Source organism: Danio rerio, chromosome 7 (assembly GCF_052040795.2).
Source record: "Danio rerio strain M-AB ecotype USA chromosome 7, GRCz13ab, whole genome shotgun sequence".
In the NCBI taxonomy this organism is placed as follows: Eukaryota; Metazoa; Chordata; class Actinopteri; order Cypriniformes; family Danionidae; genus Danio; species Danio rerio.
This window is the reverse complement of record NC_141027.1, coordinates 57,721,241-57,742,461: the sequence shown is the minus strand read 5'-3', so window position 1 is coordinate 57,742,461 and position 21,221 is coordinate 57,721,241. Positions and strand designations below refer to the sequence as shown.

At 38.1% G+C, this 21,221-nt stretch overlaps 3 protein-coding genes across 3 annotated transcripts in view; 2 read left to right on the top strand and 1 right to left on the bottom strand.

The window, feature by feature from the left end:
- Positions 1–2,276, top strand: part of sirt3 (sirtuin 3) — a 41,810-nt gene extending 39,534 nt beyond the window's left edge. The window contains exon 8 of the mRNA XM_087259533.1: positions 538–2,276. Coding sequence (XP_087115659.1) covers positions 538–543 — 6 coding nt within the window. The 3' untranslated portion in view covers positions 544–2,276. The remainder of the gene's footprint in view (positions 1–537) is intronic.
- The window catches only part of LOC147843209 (uncharacterized), a 527,423-nt gene that overhangs the window by 458,157 nt on the left and 48,045 nt on the right, over positions 1–21,221 (top strand). The gene's annotated exons all lie outside the window — the stretch shown is intronic.
- The window catches only part of drd4b (dopamine receptor D4b), a 43,765-nt gene continuing 22,945 nt past the window's right edge, over positions 402–21,221 (bottom strand). The window contains exon 4 of the mRNA NM_001012618.1: positions 402–620. Within this exon, the coding sequence (NP_001012636.1) occupies positions 415–620 (206 nt within the window). The 3' untranslated portion in view covers positions 402–414. The remainder of the gene's footprint in view (positions 621–21,221) is intronic.

Sequence of the window (21,221 nt, the reverse complement as noted above, 5' to 3'; positions counted from 1 at the left end):
GCTGTATATGTGCCCAAGGAACTGAGCTAAAAGAGAAAATGTCTCAGGTTTGGAAACAAAAAGCACCTTCAGACACTGAGAATATAAGACGCCCCTGCAATGTATTTTAAGGTAAAATTGTGTTTTTCTGATCTTGGATGGATGTAAACCACATACTAGAGCTCCTAAACTTTTAATTGGGCACTTATTCTAAATGCAGACTGAGGCATATTTTAACAGCATAGCGTTGTTTTAAAATGCAGAAATGTTCCAAGCAGGCACCACTGAGAATATCTGTTGTACTGAAAAGAAAATTTGTTGTACAGTATATAAAATATAGACGCAGTACATTGTAGGCACAAATAGACATAATATTGGCAAAATCATAACAACATTATAAATCAGTACAGTCTTCAGCATCATTTATGGTGGATGTCAGCAGCAGCAGCGGGGTACAAATCCTCGGAAGAATTTCCTGAATTCGGTGTTGAAGACGGTGTAGATAATTGGGTTGAGAGCGCTGTTCACATAACCCAGCCATGTCACTGTGCTCATCAGGTCTGAAGAGATGTGGCAGGATTCACACAGAGCTCGAGTGGTGTGAACCACAAAGAAAGGAGTCCAGCAGAAGAGGAAAACACCTGCGGAAACATCACACATCACTCTGCCATCAGTCGAATTAAGAGACTAGACATTATATTTTAGACAGTATTGTTTAAGACACATGGTATATTTACATTTTAGAAGTGTGTGTGTGTGTGTGTGTGTGTGTGTGTGTGTGTGTGTGTGTGTGTGTGTGTGTGTGTGTGTGTGAACACAATGCCCATCCCACAGCTAAAGATTAAGCAAAATTGGGTCATGCAACAAGACAATGGTCCCAAGCACACTAGCAAACAGCTGAAAAAGAAAATCATCTTGACTAAAACGCTGTGATGAGAGCTGTGCAAAAAACTCCTCCAGAATGATCTGTGAGACATATGTGGTCATACAGAAGATGATTATTTTTAAGTCATGACTGTCTAAAGTGCATCTACAAGCATCTGAATCATATGGTTTCCTACACTGGAAAAAAAAAATTACATTCATACAATTAAAAATCTAAATTTGATCCCTTTCCCCAACGAAAAGTAAATCATTTGCCTTAAACAATATTTTCTACTCCATGAGAACAATTTTATATAACCTGGTACAAAGCGTATTTCTATTGTTAAAGATTTGCTCTTTTTGTTCTAAAAAAGAAGATATTAGATTAGTGATCTAATCCTTGCAGATCACTGGTAAAAACACAGATCTTTAAAGAACTACAAATCTGCTTTTACATGGACTACAGAACCAGTCATGCACCACACACTCACACCTGTTCTGGTTGTCCACTGATTGCTAAGACACACAGCTGAAGCTGTTCAGAAATGATTACATGGACTTTAAAAGCAGAACAGACACAGGCTGTTTCTCAACATGTTTTTTCGTGTAACGTCATCATCAGCTGCCAAAGTTCAGTTCCAATACTCAAGACCGCAAAAACAGAGGGCGCGTGAAACTTCCCGCATGTGTTCTTGATTTCAAGGACACAGATGCAAACTTAAGCACTGAACTCGCGCTAGATGTCCCAGAAGTCATTGCGAATGGAGATGGGAAGTGCAGCATTTTATTTAGATTTATTATTAAAGTTTAGAGAAATGTCTTATTTATCTCATGAGTTTCCTTAAATGAGATGGTGAATATAAACATCACCATAAAGGATTATGGGTAATAAATACATTAAGGGTGTTTGTTTGCTGAAATTCATATTAAAATCTGTTTTATTTATATTGTGCAACGAATATTTGTAAAGTCTTTATGCATGGTATATATATTAAAAAGGGGAAAAACAATAAGTCCTATGAATGCTCTAATGTTTCAATTATTTACTATTAAAACCCGTGAAGTTCACATGACCATCAGGAAGAATGCAGCATCTCATTTCTCACAGAACGCGTCCTCTGTTCTCGTGGTCTCTAGAGTTCTTTCTTCCGAGGACACCTGGCAAGACTGGTCTCCACAAAACGCAAGTCTGTTCTCTGCATTCTTGGAATTTAGAAACAGCCAAACTCAAGTTGTCCTATTAAGCAGTATTGTGAGCATCATGACCCGTTTCCTTTGCTGGTTTGTTGATTTACGTTGTCTGCTGCCTGCCTTTTGACCATTTGCCTGTTTATTAACCACGACTCTGGAATGCCCGTATATATCTGTTTGTTTCTGTGTTGACCATTGCTTGCCTGACTATTATCATAATAAATCCTACATTTGGATCTGTACTTTCTTATCAGTGCCCCTATCACATTACAAAGTGTTTGCATGACAATACAGACAAATCAAAATAATACAGTATAATAAGCAAATATCAGTTTGCAACATCAAGCAGCCGAACGAGCCATTTTTAACGTCTAAAAATGAATGGAAATGAATGAAACCGAAAGCCAAAACGATTCAAATGGCTGCACCTGCTTGTACTGTATGCGAAGAATAAGGTCAATAGCTATAATCAAAACAGCAATTTCCATAAAATGTTCATTTATCCAACTAAACAAAAATTAATGAGAGTTACACATCGTAATTTGACCGCTTGAGCCAATGGAAAAAAAAAATCATTTGCCTTAAACAATAAGTCCATGAAAGTACAAAGCTCATCAAACTTCTGATTAATACTCGTTCACTGGCCTGTGTAAATAACCTTAAAATGTTACATTGGTCAAAACTAATTTTTCTCAGTTGAGCTCTAATCAAAAATATTTATATCTCACAATGTTTTGAACTTAAAATGTATGACTTAAAAAAAAACAAATCATATTCAACTGAAATGAAAGATACACTTTTAATTGGATGAAGTACTGTTTAAATTTATTTTCTGTCATGGGTAGAAGAAGGAGTGAACTCAAATGCAGAACACAGAATTTATTGAGGAGTAAGTTTTTGCAAATAAAGAAAACCCAGTCGGGTGAGTGCCGGGAAAGTGCCGTGGAAACAGTCCAAAATAACGGGATATTCGTTCACTGGCAGACCTGGACAAAAATATGGGGTGAGTAACAGAAGGATATACACACACATCAACACCAACACACTGACAAACACAAAGGGAAATGACGTGCTATAAATAGGAAAAAAGGGATGAGAAATAGGTGGAGCGAATTAGTTCAAATAACCTGTGACTTCATGACTGAGTATAAAAGCAGGTAACTGAAGGTAATCTGTGACATAAAACTGGAGGAGAGAGTGAGAAAACAAGGTACGGTGACAGAACCTCCTCCCTCAAGAATGCCCCCTGGCATTCCCTGAAGACTCACCATGGGTCTGATAAAACTGATCAATGAAAGAGCCATCCTGAATGTCCTGAGCTGGGATCCAACACCTCTCCTTTGGACCATACCCCTTCCAGTCTACCAGATACTGATAACTTCTGCCTCTCCTCCTCTCGTCCAGTAGCCGGCGCACTGTGTATGTAAGTGCATCCTCAACGAGTCTGGGATGTGGAGGAGCATGGGTTAAAGGCTGTAGGGGGGAGGGAAGAACGAGTTTGATCTTAGACACATGGAAAACCGGGTGAATAAAACTGAAGGCTTAATTTGAGTCGGATTAACACTGTACTGAGCACCTTGACAATGGTGAATTTAGGTCCCAATTTACGTGAGGAAAGTCCGAGAGCAATATCCTTGGAAGACAACCAGACTTTCTGACCACACACGTAAAGAGGGGGCATGGAACAGTGGCGATCCACAGACGCCGTGTTTCTATTACCAGTCGGGATAAGGGCATTTCAGGCAATTCTCCATGTTTGGAGACATCTCTGAATGAATGCATGGGCGAAGGGAACAATGGCATATGGTTCTTGGGAAGGGAATAGAGGGGGCTAATAGCCTAAGCAGCACTGGAAGGGAGACAAACCCGGAGTTATGTGCATATCTGACCATGGTTAATCTGGAAGACCAAAAAGACGGTTACTCAGACGCAACACAGCACAGGACCCTCTCCAGTTCCTGATTAGCTCGCTCGACCTGGCCGTTAGTCTGTGGATGGTACCCTCAAGAAAGGCTAGTGGTTACCCCCAGCTGTCTTCAGAATTTTGCCCAAAACTTAGACACAAATTGGGAACCCCTGTCTGAAACCACGTCATGGCCATGTATTCCATGCCAGGCCATGAATACGGAAGAAGTGGTCCAAGACAATGGCTGCTGTCTTCCTCGCTGAAGGTAATTTGAGGGAGGAATAAAGTATGCCGCCTTCAAAAATCTGTCCACCACAGTGAGGACTACTGTGTTGACACTGGATGGGGGTAACCTAGTGACAAAGACCATCCCTATGTGTGACCAGGGTTGCGAAGGGATGGGCAGTGGCCGGAGAAACCCTGCTGGGGGTCAATTAGAGCTTTTAGCTACTGCACAGAACGGAAAAGCCAATACAAACTAACGAGTGTCCTGCACCATTGATGGCCACCAGAACCGTTGCTTGATCAACCCAGTGGTGCAATCTGCTCCTGGGTGGCAGGCTAGCTTAGACGAGTGAACCCACTGTAAAACCTTGGTGCGGATAGACTCAGGCACGTATAGCAGATTGCTGGGACATTTGTTGGGCGTGGCAATGGTACGAAGTGCCTTATGGACCACAGACTCTACCCCCAGGTTACCCCTGCAACCACACGTTCAGGTGGCAGGACAGCAACCGGAAGGGCGGGTCTGGTCTCACCCTCACTTAGACATGATGTGGCATTGGCTTTACCATTCCCTCGCGATAAGAGATATGAAAATCAAACCAGCCAAAAAATAGTACGAGCCTGACGAGAATAAAGACGTTTGGCTGATCTAATGTATTTTAGGTTTTTATGGTCACTCCAGACCACGAAAGGAACCCCAACCCTTCTAGCCAGGGATGCCACTTACCCAATGTCAACCTGACAGCCAGTAACTCCCTGTTCCCGATGTTGTAATTTCATTCCAAAGTTGTTAATTGATGGGAAAAGAAAGCGCAAGGGTGTATTCTGTCGTTCGACGAGGACCATTAAGAGAATCCGTTGGGCCAATCAGCAACCAGCTGAAATGGGGCTATCCAGGACGATCATAGAAATACCCAGCCGCTTGGCTAAGTCTAAGTCTATAAAGTCCCTTTCAGCTCCTGAATCGATTAGAGCAGACACCTGTTTAATGGAACCCTTAACTTTTATCCAGGCTTGGAGAGACGCCCGGCCCCCAGACAGTGCACGTATATTCGTGGCGCTCACCGTCAAACTGCCCTTAACTGGTTTACGCCGCTCTCTAATAGGGCCACCTGATGCCCCGACTCCCTGCAGTAGAGGCAGAGATGTTTAGAGATGCGGAAGCAAATCGCATGGAGATGCGTTTTTGCATTGGCTGCTCTTCTGAGAACCCAGACTGTTGTGGCACGAGCACATCAAGCACACCGGTGTTCCTGGGTGAAAACTCGTCAACTCCGCCCTTTGCAATGACGCCCTCTGAAAGTGATCCCGTTGTCAACCCGGATGGCGAGATCGATGAGTCCATTGTGAGTGGATGGCAGCTCAAGCGAGAAAATCTTGTCCTTCATATACTCAGCCAGGCCGTAAAGGAACTGGTCCCATTGAGCTTTGGCATTCCGACCATTGCTTGCCACCAGGGTGCGGAACTCGTTGGAATAATTCGCCATCGAGCACTCTGCTTGTTGAAGTGCCGTTAGTGCCCTCGCCGCTTCTGTCTGCAGCGGGGAGTGGTCAAACACCTTCTTCAGTTCGTCAGAGAAGGCCTTGAATGAATTACAGCACGCATCTTTGTTGTCCCACATAGCCGTTCCCCATTCTCTGACCCGGCCAATCAGGAGAGTTATCGTGAAGGCCACCTTGGAAGTCTTTGTGGGAAAACAAGATGGCTGGAGAAAGAATGTGAGGGAACACTGGGACAGAAACGATCAACAAGAGTCGGGCTCACCAGAGTAAGCGGCAGGTAGATTGAGCCAGGGTTCAGCCTGTCATGGAGTAGTTATCCCCTCTTCCGGCGTGGGATCCAGGCAAGCCACTGGAGTGTTCGGGAGAGCGGGATGTAGCTGATTGAGGCGCTCGGTGAGCGCAACCAGCTGTCGGGACACCTCCGCAAACTCTTGGTGGGAGGCAGCAATCTCCTCCTGTTGTCGACCCAGTAATGCGCCCTGTTGGGCGAGCGCTCCGGGAATGTTGATATCCTCTGCAGAGTCCATGCTTGGTCAGTATATTCCTGTCACGGGTAGAAGGAGTGAACTCAAATGCAGAACACAAAGTGTTTAGCAAGGAGTAAGTCTTTGCAAACAAAGACTTTGCAAACAAAGTGCCATGGAAATAGTCCAAAATAACGCAATACTCGTTCACTGGCAGCCCTGGACACAAATATAGGGTGAGTAACAGAAGGATATACACACACACCACCTACAACACACTGACAAACACAAAGGGAAATGGCATGCTATAAATAGGAAAAAAGGGATGAGAAACAGGTGGAGCGAATTAGCTCAAATAACCTGTGACTTCGTGATTGAGAATATAAGCAGGTAACTAAAGGTAATCTGTTACATAGAACTTTAGGAGAGAGTTAGAATGCAAGGTACGGTGACAATTTTCCAGTCTGTTTGTCAACCACAGCTTTTTCTACCTTAACTTTATTTTGGTTAAATAAATAATGACATGGTGTCATGTGATGTTGTTCATCTAAAATTTTATTTCACAAAATATCCAAATTTTGAGACCTTTTTGAGATTTTTGTTCAGTAAGAAAGTATGTGCATAAACCACAATAAAAACACATTTAGCAACTAAATTCCAGTATGTGCATTGAAAAGTCATGTGATTTTGTTTTCACAGGTCATGTGATTACAAAAATAGAGGACTTACCGCATTATAAAATCTTTAGGTGAGAGATTCACTTATAATCACTTTAGATGACCAAAACAACATTTCAGATAGTTCAGCCGCTACGAATGTTAGCACTTAATTGAATCGGCGTTATCAGGGGTTTTCAGCTGATAGATATGAGCCAGTAGTGGCCTTTTGTGCCTACTGATAGGCTCAAAAGGATATTGTTATCCATCCACATGGTTAATTAACTATAGATCCACATGCAAGCTGGTATTATCAGGTATTTCACAGACTTTCTAAAAAGTTAAACAAGCATTTACTCCATAGTATGCAGTTTAAATGCTCCTATAATACAAGTTATCAAAGCAACAAATTATACATGTATGTTTTTAATTAGGTATTTTCGTTTTCTGTTTCACCAACCAAAATGGTTCCAATAAATCAAAAGCTAAACACTAATTCAAACTTGAATTGACCTCTGTGAACATTTAAAAAGTCTGTCACTTTTTTTCCCCATTTAAACTGCAAATTATTCAGCAACTTTAGCAATGTCACTCTCTTCAAATAGCAATAAAACAATAGAGAAGGATCAAAGTTGCAAGTGAAACTTATAACAATAATAGTGCAAATAGTCCAAATTATACAAGAGAGAAAACAGAAAACGTAACAAGGCATAGTCGACGAAAAGTCAGACCATGAACCAGACAACAGATCAGAAGTCTAGAGAAGTCCACATGAATCCTGACAAAACACAGAGTAATGTAACTAACAAGGACGAACTGACAGAGAAACAAAAGATCGTTAAATATAGCCGTGATAACAAGCCACAGCTGGCTAGCTAATCAGCACAGCTTATTGACAAGCAATAACCCACATGACCAAAACAACACTGACACGCAACAACAAAACACACGTGAGAAAACAAAACATAACCATGTGACCACAGAAACAACCAGAAGTCCGCACACACCTACAACCATGACAAGCATCATCTTTATTTATCTAAACCAGCGCAGATGGCAGAAATAAAACAGACTCACCAAAATGTTCTTGTTTTCATGAGCATAAAAATATTTGGTTGAATGTAATGTGTTCTTGTTTGAATGTAAAATGTATTTATTAAGTACATTAATAAACAACACTGCAAATTTTAGATAGTACATTTATTTATCTTATAACACTCCCTCAGAATTTATATGGGAACCACTATAAAAGTGTTAAATAACACTTTTGAAAGAGTTAACATTATCAACACTGAGTGAGTGTTAAAGAGCCCATATTATACATGAAATAAGGTCATATCTTGGTTGTAAGGGTCTCCAACAACAGTCTAATATGCATGCAAGGTCAAAAAACACTTTCATGGTCTTATAATCTGCATTTATTTTTATCTAATTATCCCAGCGACTCCTGTATGAATCGTCCAGTGATTCATTTGTTCCCAAACCCCTCCTTAGCGCGGAGCTAATCTGCGCTGATTGGACCGATGACAGTCTGTCGCGATTGGTCGACTGCCTTCAGTCAGAGAGGGAAATGGCCAATAGCTAATCAGCAATTTAAAAAGTAATCACAGTTCATACACGCTCGATAGTGTAGGCGTGGACTTTAGCTGCCACACTATGGCGAGTGGATAGTGCCACGGTTAACCGAACGAAGGAGACAGTCGTGTACTCGCCATACCACACACACCTCCGGATGACAACGCTCCCGCTTCAGCCCGCACCCGCCAGGTTTTAGCCTGAGAACCCGCTCCGTTTTCTGCCCGCCGCGCCCGGTCCCGCTAGAGCGGAGAACACAACCAAATATCACCCAGTATACAGTCCAGACAGCCAAGCTGTCTGTACACACACAGCACAAAGTACACAGAGCTCGTTCGTTCGTTCGCTCTCTCTCTCGCTCTCTCTCTCTCTCTCTCTCTCCCCGCGCCAGATTTCTGCGGCGCGGGAATACATTTCCGAATAAATCGCGGGAGCAGAACTCTAGCACGGAGCTCCATAAACAAACAGCACGCGTCGCGTTTTTAACGTGACTTTGCACGCGATAAGATAATATATCCAGTTAACCTGATACAGTACACGCGGTTACAAGTAACAAATCACAACTAAATACATTTGCAAGCTAGAGTAAACGAGGCAACAACTTTAACCGCACGTACTTACACTTGAGAAATGTAGGAAGAAACCCATCCTGACGTCCATCAGTTACTCTTTACTGATCCTTCCTTTAACAAACTCAGATGAAGTATTCTTTGTAGCATGTAGCTTCCAGAAGTTTCCAACTGCTTGGTTATAATGCTGATGTTTCATCTTTGGGTAGAGACTCAATATATCCATCTGCAGTGTGACTTGTGTTTGTGGGTGTGCGTGTGTTTGTGGGTGTGTGTGTGTGTGTGTCTGGGTTACTGCGTCAGAGGGCGGGGCCTCAGGTTTGAAATCTCCCGGGTTTGCGCGTGCACGTGAAAAACTTAGTTTCGTTCGTACGTCATGGCGAAACACCTAATGAGTCGGTATCAAGGCGACTCGTTTGAAGCACTATGATTCGACTCTTTTATAGATGAATCAACAGTTTTAAACACTGTATTCTTACAGATTTAAGCCTTAGCTGGATACTTCACTTCACTTAGAGCTGTGTTACACACTACATGGAGGGGAATTTTCAAAAACCCATAATATGGGCTCTTTAATTAGCAAACTCAAACGGCCTTATCATACACCCGGCGCAATGTGGCGCAATACAATTGTTATTTGCTACTTTCAGTTCGGCGAAAGCGTCGTTTTGAGGTGTTTAAATAGCAAATGCATTTGCACTCATATGTGCGCCTATAGGTGCTATTTTGAGAAACTATAACAGTCTGTTCTTTAGACTAGAACAAAGGCGGTCTATTGTCTGGCACAAAGTGCGCCTCGCTTATACACTGCTTAATACACAAAAAATGTAGAGCAATACGCAAATATCTTAACATATGAAAAATATATAAAATATTAAGGATATATATATAGGATTTAAATATAAAGGATTAAAATATTACAAAACATACAATATTCTAGCCCACATGAATTTAAAAACCACTGCCTTCATACTTTCTTCATCTCGGAGGCTTTTTCAGTTCATTCAATTTGCTTTTGTATAATGTTATCATTATTAGCAGTATCATTTATTATATGCATATTTATATTTGTTTTATTAAAAACAAGCTTAGATTTGCCCACCTGTCAGGATTTAGACCATATGGGGCACAGCATGTGTATTAGGATATAACTCAGGTTTTTGAACACACTTTGTTATTATTGTTCATTTATTCGTTTGCTGGAAATTAGAACTAAATTTAGAAACAGTTTTGAAACAAATATTTGCGCTGAACAAAAAAATTAATTATTTATAGGCTAATTGATGTCTGTGTGTACAAGGTTTACCTATCCACGAGAGCAAAAGTGAAACAAGATTATGAGATGCCTTATCTCTCAATCTTGTGCTGTAGATGCTCTGTTTAACTGTTTCTTGCAAGTGAAATGCTCAGTTTTTCCACTTCCACTTACTTTACGTCATGTAAATAGCAAATGCGCTAATGGCGTGACGCAACTGCCTCATAAAGGGAATGGGAGATGAGACTCTAATTGGTTTATTCTCAGAATACACCTATAACTCATTAAGAAAATAAACTCAACACTTTTAGACCATCCGCCACGGCGCAAAGCGGATTTTTCCATCCTTATATTAGCAAAAGTGGATTCTGACATGCCCTGAAATCATTTGCGCCCTGCGCTTTGTGCATGGATCGTCAAAATAGAGCCCTAATAGTGTAAACTATCTGTTAAATTCATGGAAAAATACCAGCAGCTGTGGTTGCCAGAATTTTTCTATAAATATACAGAAGTTTTATAGAACTGTTTAAATTTAGGGAAAATAATCATATTTCATGAACTGATACAATGTTGGGCGAAGCAGTGGCACAGTAAGTAGTGCTGTCGCCTCACCGCAAGAAGGTCGCTAGTTCCCTGGTTGAGCCTCGGCTCAGTTGGTGTTTTTGTGTGGAGTTTGCATGTTCTCCCTGCGTTCGCGTGGGTTTCCTCCGGATGCACGGGTTTCCCCTAAAGTCCAATGACATGCAGTATAGGTGAATTGGGTAAGCTCAATTTGTCCGTACTGTATAAGGGTGTGTGAGTGAATGTGTGTGTGGATGTTTCCCAGAGATGGATCTGGCTGGAAGGGCATCCACTGTGCAAAAAACTTGCTGCATAAGTTGGCGGTTCATTCCGCTGTGGTGACCCCAGATTAATTAAAGGACTAAGCTGACAAGTAAATGAATGAATGAATGATACAATGTTCAGTTCACAAAATCGTAGTTTAGTGGACACAAATGTAAAGTCATTAAATGCAATAATGTGTTCATGTGTGACTGCAATTAGCAAACAGATTTTTACTGTATTGGGAATTACACAGTTACATTTAAACATAGGATGCAGCACAACATTAGATATTCTCAGTTCATCTTGGACTTGAACACAGAGGCTACTATCCTCCACAATAAAGAGACAAAATAACGTTTTGCTGTTTTTTTTTCTTTCTTTCTTGTTTTACGGAAAAACACCGGCAGCAGTGGTTGCCAGTAATCTACTGTTTTTATTATTTTAAATTCATAAATTCAATCTACAGAATATTTCTGTTAAAAATACACTCCACAGTCTGTATTCTTCATCGAACACATGTACTTACTATATGGTTAAAGCTAGAATGCAAATTAGGTTGAGGGTTTGTTGTAATAGGGTATACGCAGAAGTATACGGAAAGACTTTTATTTTGTCAGTAACCTGGGTCAAACACTTCCGGTGAACTGTACTGTGTGCCGTTACAAAATCTGCGCGTTTAAGGTTTTCTTTAAAAATCTCCACTGGCTGAGTTATATTTTATATAAAGTGGGTCTTAGAATGTACAAAAAGCACTGCATTAAATTAAATTTTTTTTAATGTCTTTAAAATATGAACATTTATTTTATCCCAGTAAACTCAATGAAACTTCTATGCTAGCCTGCTAATCCTGACGGGCCCGTGCGAGTAAATGGTTTGTCATCTCGTTTTATGCTTGAGCAACTAAATTAATGCCAACGTCTATTTAACTGATTATATTTTAATGAGATTACAACATCGATGCTGTAAAAGGAACCGTATAAAATGATAAAAAATAAAAAATAAATAAAATGATAACTGTTTACTGTAAGTTTATCAGTATGGGAAAAAGAACTAGCTCTGCATATATCCTATTAGGCATAATAATTGTAATTACAATGAAACATGTGTAACAAGGGCACTTTAAAAATAAAGTGTAACCAAATCATATTTTTGGGTATAATATTGTAACCACATTATATTGTTTTGAATGTATTGCACACCCCTACTTTCTAGTTTATTCAGTATGACTGATAAGAGCTACTTACATGGAATTTACATAAAACCCACCATGGTTTAAAAAAATAATGCTCAAAAAACTTACATTTTAAGGAACTTGTTTATTAATGAATTAGCATGGAGCTTTTATAAAAGTTATTAGCTTCTGAATGCCTATTTAATAATATTATTTTTCAAAATTATAAATGACTTTCTGTTACAAACGACAGCATGATCCAAAATTATTCCTTTAACAGGCAGCGCACTGTATTCTGAGTCTTGTGTCTGTTCAGAAGAGGCAAGAGAAATGAGCAGCCAAGGGTCTCAAAATATTCAAGAATGATTTCAGGAGCTCTGGAAGGCTTTGGGTAACCCAGAAACCTGCAAAACCGCGCTCAGAAATTCAGCCTTATGCAATGCTGACATAAGAATCACTTGCGAAAGTGACCAAACTATGTCAAATCAAATGTTATGAAGAAAGACGACACATTTAAATCAAGCTCGTGTATATTATGGTTATTAATGTGCTCCTCCAGTAGCCTCAGCTCTGCTGAATTATTCAATATAGTAATGGTATTTCTATAAATATCCAGTAATGGACTTGGAATAAGTTTCAAATTATCTGCTTAACTTCAACAAGATGCTGCTTATGGTACAAGATATGTTTACCTCTTTGAAAAAAGTATCCCTTAGCCTACCTACTGTATAGCTTTGGGCATATGAATCCCCTAGGTGAGTTTTTTCAGTTCACATTTCTCCAACTTAAGGTGTGGTTTCTGACTAAACTGATATAATCTAATCAGGTTTTGACATTTATGACTTAAAAATAGTTAAGGTGTTATGTTTCCACATAAAACTTTGTTGCATAGTTGATATTTCGCAACCTCAACACTGACAAAACTAACAACAAACTGACTTGAGCTGAATAACAAGACAGAAGTATTGTACTCAATATTATTCTGACTAGCGGTGGGTGATAAAACAGTATCTGTATTTATTGACCAAACACCATTGTCAAGGCTCACGCAAATAGGGAGTGACGCACACATGGTGTCCAAGCAGTGCGCACGTGATACACTTGTATTTTCCAGAAGCACCGAGTTGAAAACACCGAAACTCTCCAGAATGCTGTGAGCGCACCGTAATTCATGTAAGTAGAACTAACCAATCTATGTCACACATTGTGTAGAATATACACATTTCAGTAAAAATGGTAGACTAATTACCTTTAGTAATTAGACTAAGTACGGTAGTACGGTAATTAGTATGGTAAACTAATTACAAACTTTTCATGTGTGAAATTTGGTTTGCGTCATCGCCACCTCAGGTCAGAATAACAATACACACAAAAATTTGTGCCGTATAGCAGCAGTGAGGAGATTGTAAATTAAAAATGATGTACGGATGTTACAGGAGTGGCTTTTTGGTTTCTTTTATTGTGCATCCCAGCCACTAGTATGTGAAAGATTTCTTAGCATAGTGTTAATGCAGTCACTCAGCTTCACAATTTGTATTGTTGCAGTGTGTATTTAAATAATGATGGCTGGCTCCTTTACCTGAAAGCTCTGATTTGATTACCATAATTAGTTTTGTTAACAGAGTTTGAGGTTTACTGTATCATTATTATTAATGTCTTAATGTTTGCTTTGATTGTTATCCCTTATCCCTGGCAAATTCTGACTTAAAGTTACTTTAATTCAACTAGCAAGTTTTTATTGACAGAAAATGATACAGGATTCTTCCAAAAGATAATAAGATGCCGATACAAGAGGCATCATAGTGGGAAAAAAGTATTTCTCAGCTTTTATTTACAATTGAACAAAAACATTGTCCGAACTTGCCTTTTTTGTGAGCTGTTATACCTACAAAGGCCACTGGGTGCATATTTATGCTCAATTGATGATTCCTAGGGCAAAGCAGTGGCGCAGTAGGTATTCCTTGTACCTCACAGCAGGATGGTCGCTGGTTCGAGCCTCGGCTGGGTCGGTTGGCGTTTCTTTCTATGTGGAGTTTGCATGTTCTCTCTGCGTTTGCGTGGGTTTCCTCTGGGTGCTCCGTTTTCCCCCAGAGTCATGTGGTACAGGTGAATTGGTTAAGAAAAATTGTCCGTAGTGTATGAGTGTGAATGAGTGTGTATGGATGTTTCCCAGAAATGGGTTGCTGCTGAAAGGTCATCCGCTGCGTAAAAACAAATGCTGGATAAGTTGGCGCTTCATTCCGCTGTGGCGACCCCAGGTTAATATAGGGACTAAGACAAAAAGAAAATGAATGAATGATGATTCCTAAAGGACCACTGGTTACCACAGATTACCCAGATTCATTCATTCATTTATTGCACAGCAGAATGAACCACCAACTTATCCAGCACATGTTTTACACAGTGGCTGCCCAACCAGCTCAACCCATCTCTGGGAAACATCCATAAACACTCATACACTACTGACGATTCAGCCTACCCAATTCACCTGTACCGCATGTCTTTGGAAACCGGAGAACCCAGCAGAGACTCATGCATATGCGGGGAGAACATGCAAACTCCGCACAGAAACACCAACTGACCCAGCCGAGGCTCAAATTAGTGACCTTCTTGCTGTGAGGCAACAGCACTACCTACTACGCCACCGTGTCGCCACAATACAGATTCATATGCCTATATTTCAAAACAATGTCCTCATGACAGTGAGTAATATTGTAAGTGTATTTATTGGCTTTTCATAACAAAGAACATACCTCCTAGTACTCAAAAGACACTCTAGACGCACCTGATCATTGTTACCCTGGTGAAGGCAGACTTCTGCCGAAACGCATAGGTTTTTAGAGATTTAGCCATGTGAATAAAGGCTTTTTAAATTTTTCACTTTATTCGAGTGCCTTGGACTGATTCTTGTTGCTGTTTCGATGAATCCCTTACCCAAAGAGCACCGACCATACATTTGAGCTTACCCCAGAGCGCTTTTTGTTTGTTTTTTCTGGATTAATATACCTCCTAGTATACTTTAGATTTATTTAGCTACCGATTTCTAAAAATACAATACATTATTGCTGTCACCACATAATATTTCCGGCAAAACAGTGGTCAAATATAAAAGTACACACTGAAAGCTTTCCAATGACATATAGTTAGTCAATAATAGATCAGGATATATACAAAGGATATAATTGGTTTAAACATGTAATGGAAAATGGGACAGCCCACAGACAGGCCACTGTATGAAGTTTAAAGGTGATTTACTTTTTGAAAGCACGTTTTAGGTTACCAGACAAACCTTTTTTTTTTTTTTTATGTGGCCTAAATGTGTGATAGATTGTCTGATGATATTGTCTTTAGAATTTACACCATCATTTCATCATCCTAATTTTCTTGTCATGTCTAGTCTAGTCTTGCTAGTCTTCTGTGAAACACTAAAGTAGACATTTTAGAAACAAATATTGGTTGTTATATTGTCAATACAGTTAAAAATTTTGTTGTGTGACTTAAAAAAATAAATAAATAATATATATATATATATATATATATATATATATATATATATATATATATATATATATATATATATATATATATATATATATATATATATATATATATATATATATATATATATATCTTTATTTTTTACATGGGAAAATGTTATGTATGTTTTGGAGCAACATAACATAATTATTAATTAGTAAATAATGATAAAACTTGACAAAACTATGAACTACATTTTTTTTTTTTAATTTATGAACAACAAATTTATGAATAAAAATGCAATTCCTTATAATCAACAACAAGCAAGTACAAAAAAATGTTTGAATTTCAGGACATCTGTAAAAGAAGTAAAAAAAGTAAAACAAGACTCTATAATATAATATAATATAATATAATATAATATAATATAATATAATATAATATAATATAATATAATATAAATGAAAGATTTGTAAAGCAATTCTGCTGCTGCGTCTTGGTGTTGATGAATGGTGGGCCAGAAATTAGGTTAAGGCACCAGGTGAACCATGACATCATAATTGGATTGAGGATTTGCCTGTGGTTATTTTTATCTGTGTTCCAGGGAAAAGTCAACTTGTGTGGAAATTTCATGCAAAGTTTTAAGGCTAATAACTTTGTACACATACTTAATTAAGCTGAAGCGTTAATAAAAAGCTCCAGGAGCATTTATTATACTGGATTTTTATGTCTTCTTTGATTCTGCTTCATTTATTTATTCATTTTTCTTTTCGGCTTAGTCCCTTTATTAATCCAGGGTCGCCACAATGGAATGAACCACCAACTTATCCAGCACATTTTTATGCAGCGGATGCCCTTCCAGCCGCAACCCATCTATGGGAAACATCCACACACACCCATTCACACTCATACACTACGGACAATTGAGCCTACCCAATTCACCTGCACCAGATGTCTTTGGACTGTGGGGGGAACCGGTGCACCCCGAGGTAACCCACGCGAACGCAGGGAGAACATACAAACTCCACAAATAAACGCCAATGCTCGAACCAGTGACCCAGCGACCTTCTTTCTGTGAAGCGTCAGCACTACCTACTGTGCCACTGGGTCACCTTGATTCTGCTTATTTAAGTAATTTGATTAATGAAATAGTCAATGCTTACACTTTATTTTGATGGTTGTCAATCTGTTGACTAACTATAAGGTTGTGCTCACACTGGTAGTTTAGTTTATTAGTCCAATAAAGAAAACAACAGGTTAGGCTTTGGTTTGTTCAGCTTCGATGCAGACAATTTTACGGCTGAAGCTATACAAAACAAAATGGCTTTTATAATGTATATTTTGAAGCAAAACATTTCAAGCATCCAAAGTAATGCTTTGATCTGGGTTAAATCCGCCGATTACATGTGAGCTTGATAGAATTTTTATCAGCTTAGAAATCAGAATTGAGAACTGCACACTTATAAAATGTGCAGTGGATATCTATCACCTCAATATAGCTCATATGATGACAAAAAAAGCATTATGTCCTTTTTAGAATTGCATCTTGTAACAGCACACCTTGTATCACTGTAAAAAATAAATGTTATTTTACAGGTAATTGTCTGATTTTTTGGTCCCACTTTATATTAAGTGGCCTTAACTAATATGTTTTTACACAGGAATTAATAGTTTGTTACAATGTACTTATTGTGTAAATACATGTATTTACTGTGTACTTATGCTTGATTAAATACATGTATGTAATTAACTTTTGTAATTACATTTGTAAATACACTGTTGACCATCCCTTACACCTGAACTCAGCCTTAAACCTACCCATGCCACCAAACCTGTCCATAACCTAACCTCTATCCAAACTCAAATGCACCACAAGTGTTCTCAAATACATTATAAACATAGTAAGTACATTGTATTTTTAGCTTTTGATGTAAGTACATAGTAGTTAAGGCCACTTAATAGAAAGTGGGACAGATTTTTTTTTTACAGAATTTTAATTTTTTTTTTATTATACAGTGAAATACCTTTTTTTTTTTTTTTTTTTTTTTTTACAGAGATTTTCTGTAATAAACAATTTATTGTACAGTTATCGCTTGTGCTGTTTTGGTATTACATGATGTTTCTGTTTTTTCAAAGCAAATGTCATTTGTCAACCTTTAACCGCAACACGATTCTCTTAGTAAACTGCTATTTGATCCTCAACTTTGTTGTGCAGGCATCCTCACATGAAACTGACCTCGTTTTTGTTAAATGATGAGTAAATGTGTTATTTGTAAAAATAAATAAATAAATAAATAAATAAATAAATAAATAAATAAATTAGATATATAATATTTTGTATTTTTTCAAACAAATTGTTTTGGAGTTAAACCTACATTTCCCAAAAATATTTGTTGAACTATATTATAGTTTATAGTTATATTTACAGTGTTTCTTGACAACAGCAATTATTTGTACCTAAGGTTTTTCTAATCATTCTTTACATTTTTTTTATTTTTATTTAAATGTGTGTTTAAAGTGGAAAAAATAATGAAATATTTAGAGATTTCATGCATAATTACATGAATTAATCTGTATAAGGACATTTATTATATATATATATATATATATATATATATATATATATATATATATATATATATATATATATATATATATATATATATATATATATATATATATATACACATATACACACACACACACACACATACATACAGTGTATAGGGCAGTCGTTTCTGTTTTAATGCAAATTGTCAACAGTAATAAACTGGTATTTTTTTTTTTTTTTACAGTTTTTGCATTTAAGTTTGTTTAATGGTTATTTAATTAAACAAAATATTCCTGGAAGACCTGCGGCCAGTTTTTTGACCATTTTTTCAACACATTTTTTTATTTATTTATTTTTATTTACTCTTTGGTTCGTGTTGCATTCATACCAAAGTGCACCACAGACTCTGAGGTTCTGTCAGCTTATTTAGCATGCTACAGTGTTTCATATAATATTTTTCATATACAGTTTTGTCCCACTTTAATTTAAGTGGCCGTAGGTAATATGTATGTACACTAAAGTTAATCATTTGTTGCAATATGGTGCAAATACATGTTTTTATATTGCACTTATGACTAATTAAATACTTGCATGCAATCATATCGGTAAATAATTTCTGTAATTACATCCTTAATTACACTGTTGACCATCTGACACACCTTAAACCTACCCATATCACCAAACCTGTTCCTAACCCTACCCATATCCCACCTCAAGAGCACTAGAAATCATTTGCAATGTATTATGAACACAGTAAGTACTTTGTATTTATATTTTGAAATTACTACATAGTTGTTTAAGAGACTTCATATAAAGTGGGCCCAAAAGTTTAAAGTGTCATGAAACACAACAGAACAGTGACGTTCTTAACTGGATTATGCTTAACAAGTACAAAACGTGGTCATGTAAAGGTGTTAACTTGTTGTCCTTTATTGAGTCAGACTAAAGCTGTAAGTGGCTTACAGATAAACCGATCATCTTAGCAAGGGAATAATTTACAGCAAACTAAGACACTTTTTTGACCCAAAGAGTTTTAAGAATAGGATCTCTCCCCATGACAAAAGTAAAAGTGTTTACACTTTTTCTGTAACTACATAAGAAGCTAATCTACAGTAGCAGTTTAGGGAAGTTCACTTGTGAGTCACTTTGGATAAAAGCCTCTGCTAAATGAGTAAATGTAAATATAAGTAAATGAGTAGCTGCAAATCATAGATATATACACTAGATATCACATACGGACCCTGAGCATGCATCAATACCGCCGCCATATTTGTACAGTGCTCCCAGGAAAAAAATCATTCAACTGCACTTAATCAAGACTAAAGCCAATGTGAAGATACTGAACTTTAGCGATGTGTACAGGTGTAGTAATGACCAAACAAAGAAAACAAAGCATAAATGCATTTCATAGATAAGATTAAGTTTTTTTATGTTTTTTTAATGTAATGAACTTTTGTGCTAAACAAGTAACATTATTGATTTTAATACAATCTCTTACTGCATACACCAGAAGGCAAAGTAGCACCAACTTGCATTAAATTTTAGGCTTATGCTAATTTTATAGAATAAAACCAGCAAACAATGTAAATGAAATATGACAAGAAGATGCTGCGGTGCCAGAAACTTACTGTCGGCTAAGTGAAGTAACGGCTAGCTTTTTAAGTAACTTATAAGGACGCGTGATAACATAACAGTGCTTGCGGCTCATTGTGCATACTTTCCACCCTAAATTATTTAAAATTATAAATACATTAAGATCAGAAAGGTGGTTGTGCACATTGAGATGCAGGGATATTGATGGTTCCCATGAATCGTTCATAACAAAGATTCAGTCACAAACAAATCGCTCCCTCCATTAGCATTAGAAGTTAAAACGTAGAAGGTTGTCTGTTTCAGGACATCGATTAGATCAAATTTAACAGGGTGGATTATACATTTCCATGTACATAAACACATGCTCTTTGTCTGCAATGCCTGTGCGGTCACTCATACAGTAGATGTAGAAAAGTGATGTAAAACTATCATTTTTTTAATTTAAAAAATATATATATTTGCATTCTGATCACCAGAAAAACTCCTAATCATAGATATATGTATATAAGTCTATATATCTATGACTCCAGATGGCCAGCCCTCCACTGCACCTTGCTCCCACATTCATTTCAAATAAGCACTACCCTGGCAGCTCTATTGACGCATTCCAATATGCACAACAATAGCATAGGAAACATCTAATGTAAATATCTACAGTTACAAGTAGCTCAGCAACTACAGGGCTCGAAATTGCGACCATTTTGGTCGCATATGCACCCGAAAATTAATCTATGCGACCTCATAATATATTTGGGTGCATTAGTGCGACTGCAGATAATGGTTGTAGTGCGACCTGTTTTGATTTTTTGTAAAAACGTGCTGAATCGCTCTTCCCTGCCGCTATATTGGTTCATATTAGCTGTCATTCACTTAAGGTATTCCGCTGTCAGATGACAGGGAAGGAGCTTTTATGACCACGGGAAATGCAAGCGGCAGAAGAGTAAAAACTTAAAGCACGCAGGTTTGCAAACCCCACCTAAAGTTGAGGCGCAGATGAGAGCGATCATGACACGTCACGTGGTGAATAATTATCCGCCAGCTGAGATCAATCGAGTATGCGCTTCTTGGAGAAGGTGCCCGAATCTCCATGCGTTGCATTCACTGCGTGTTCAACGCAAATGTCCGCTAAAAGTCAAATCTAATACTGTACCTATCATTGCCAAAGAAGCTCGCCTTTACCAAGTTTACACTGAAACTGCGGCTCATAACAAAGACCGGTATTGCGCCGATGGTTAGCGCAAGAATCCTGCTCTGCCTGCTCATAAATTGAGTCGGCTGACTCGCCTGCTTTTCCACTAACACAGAAACATGAAGATCAGCTCAGACTGAACCTTTAAATTGACACAAACTGAAACCAAAACTTTTAAAGAGTGATAGAAGTGAGACTTTACTTACTTTCTTTTGTCTATTCTTGTTT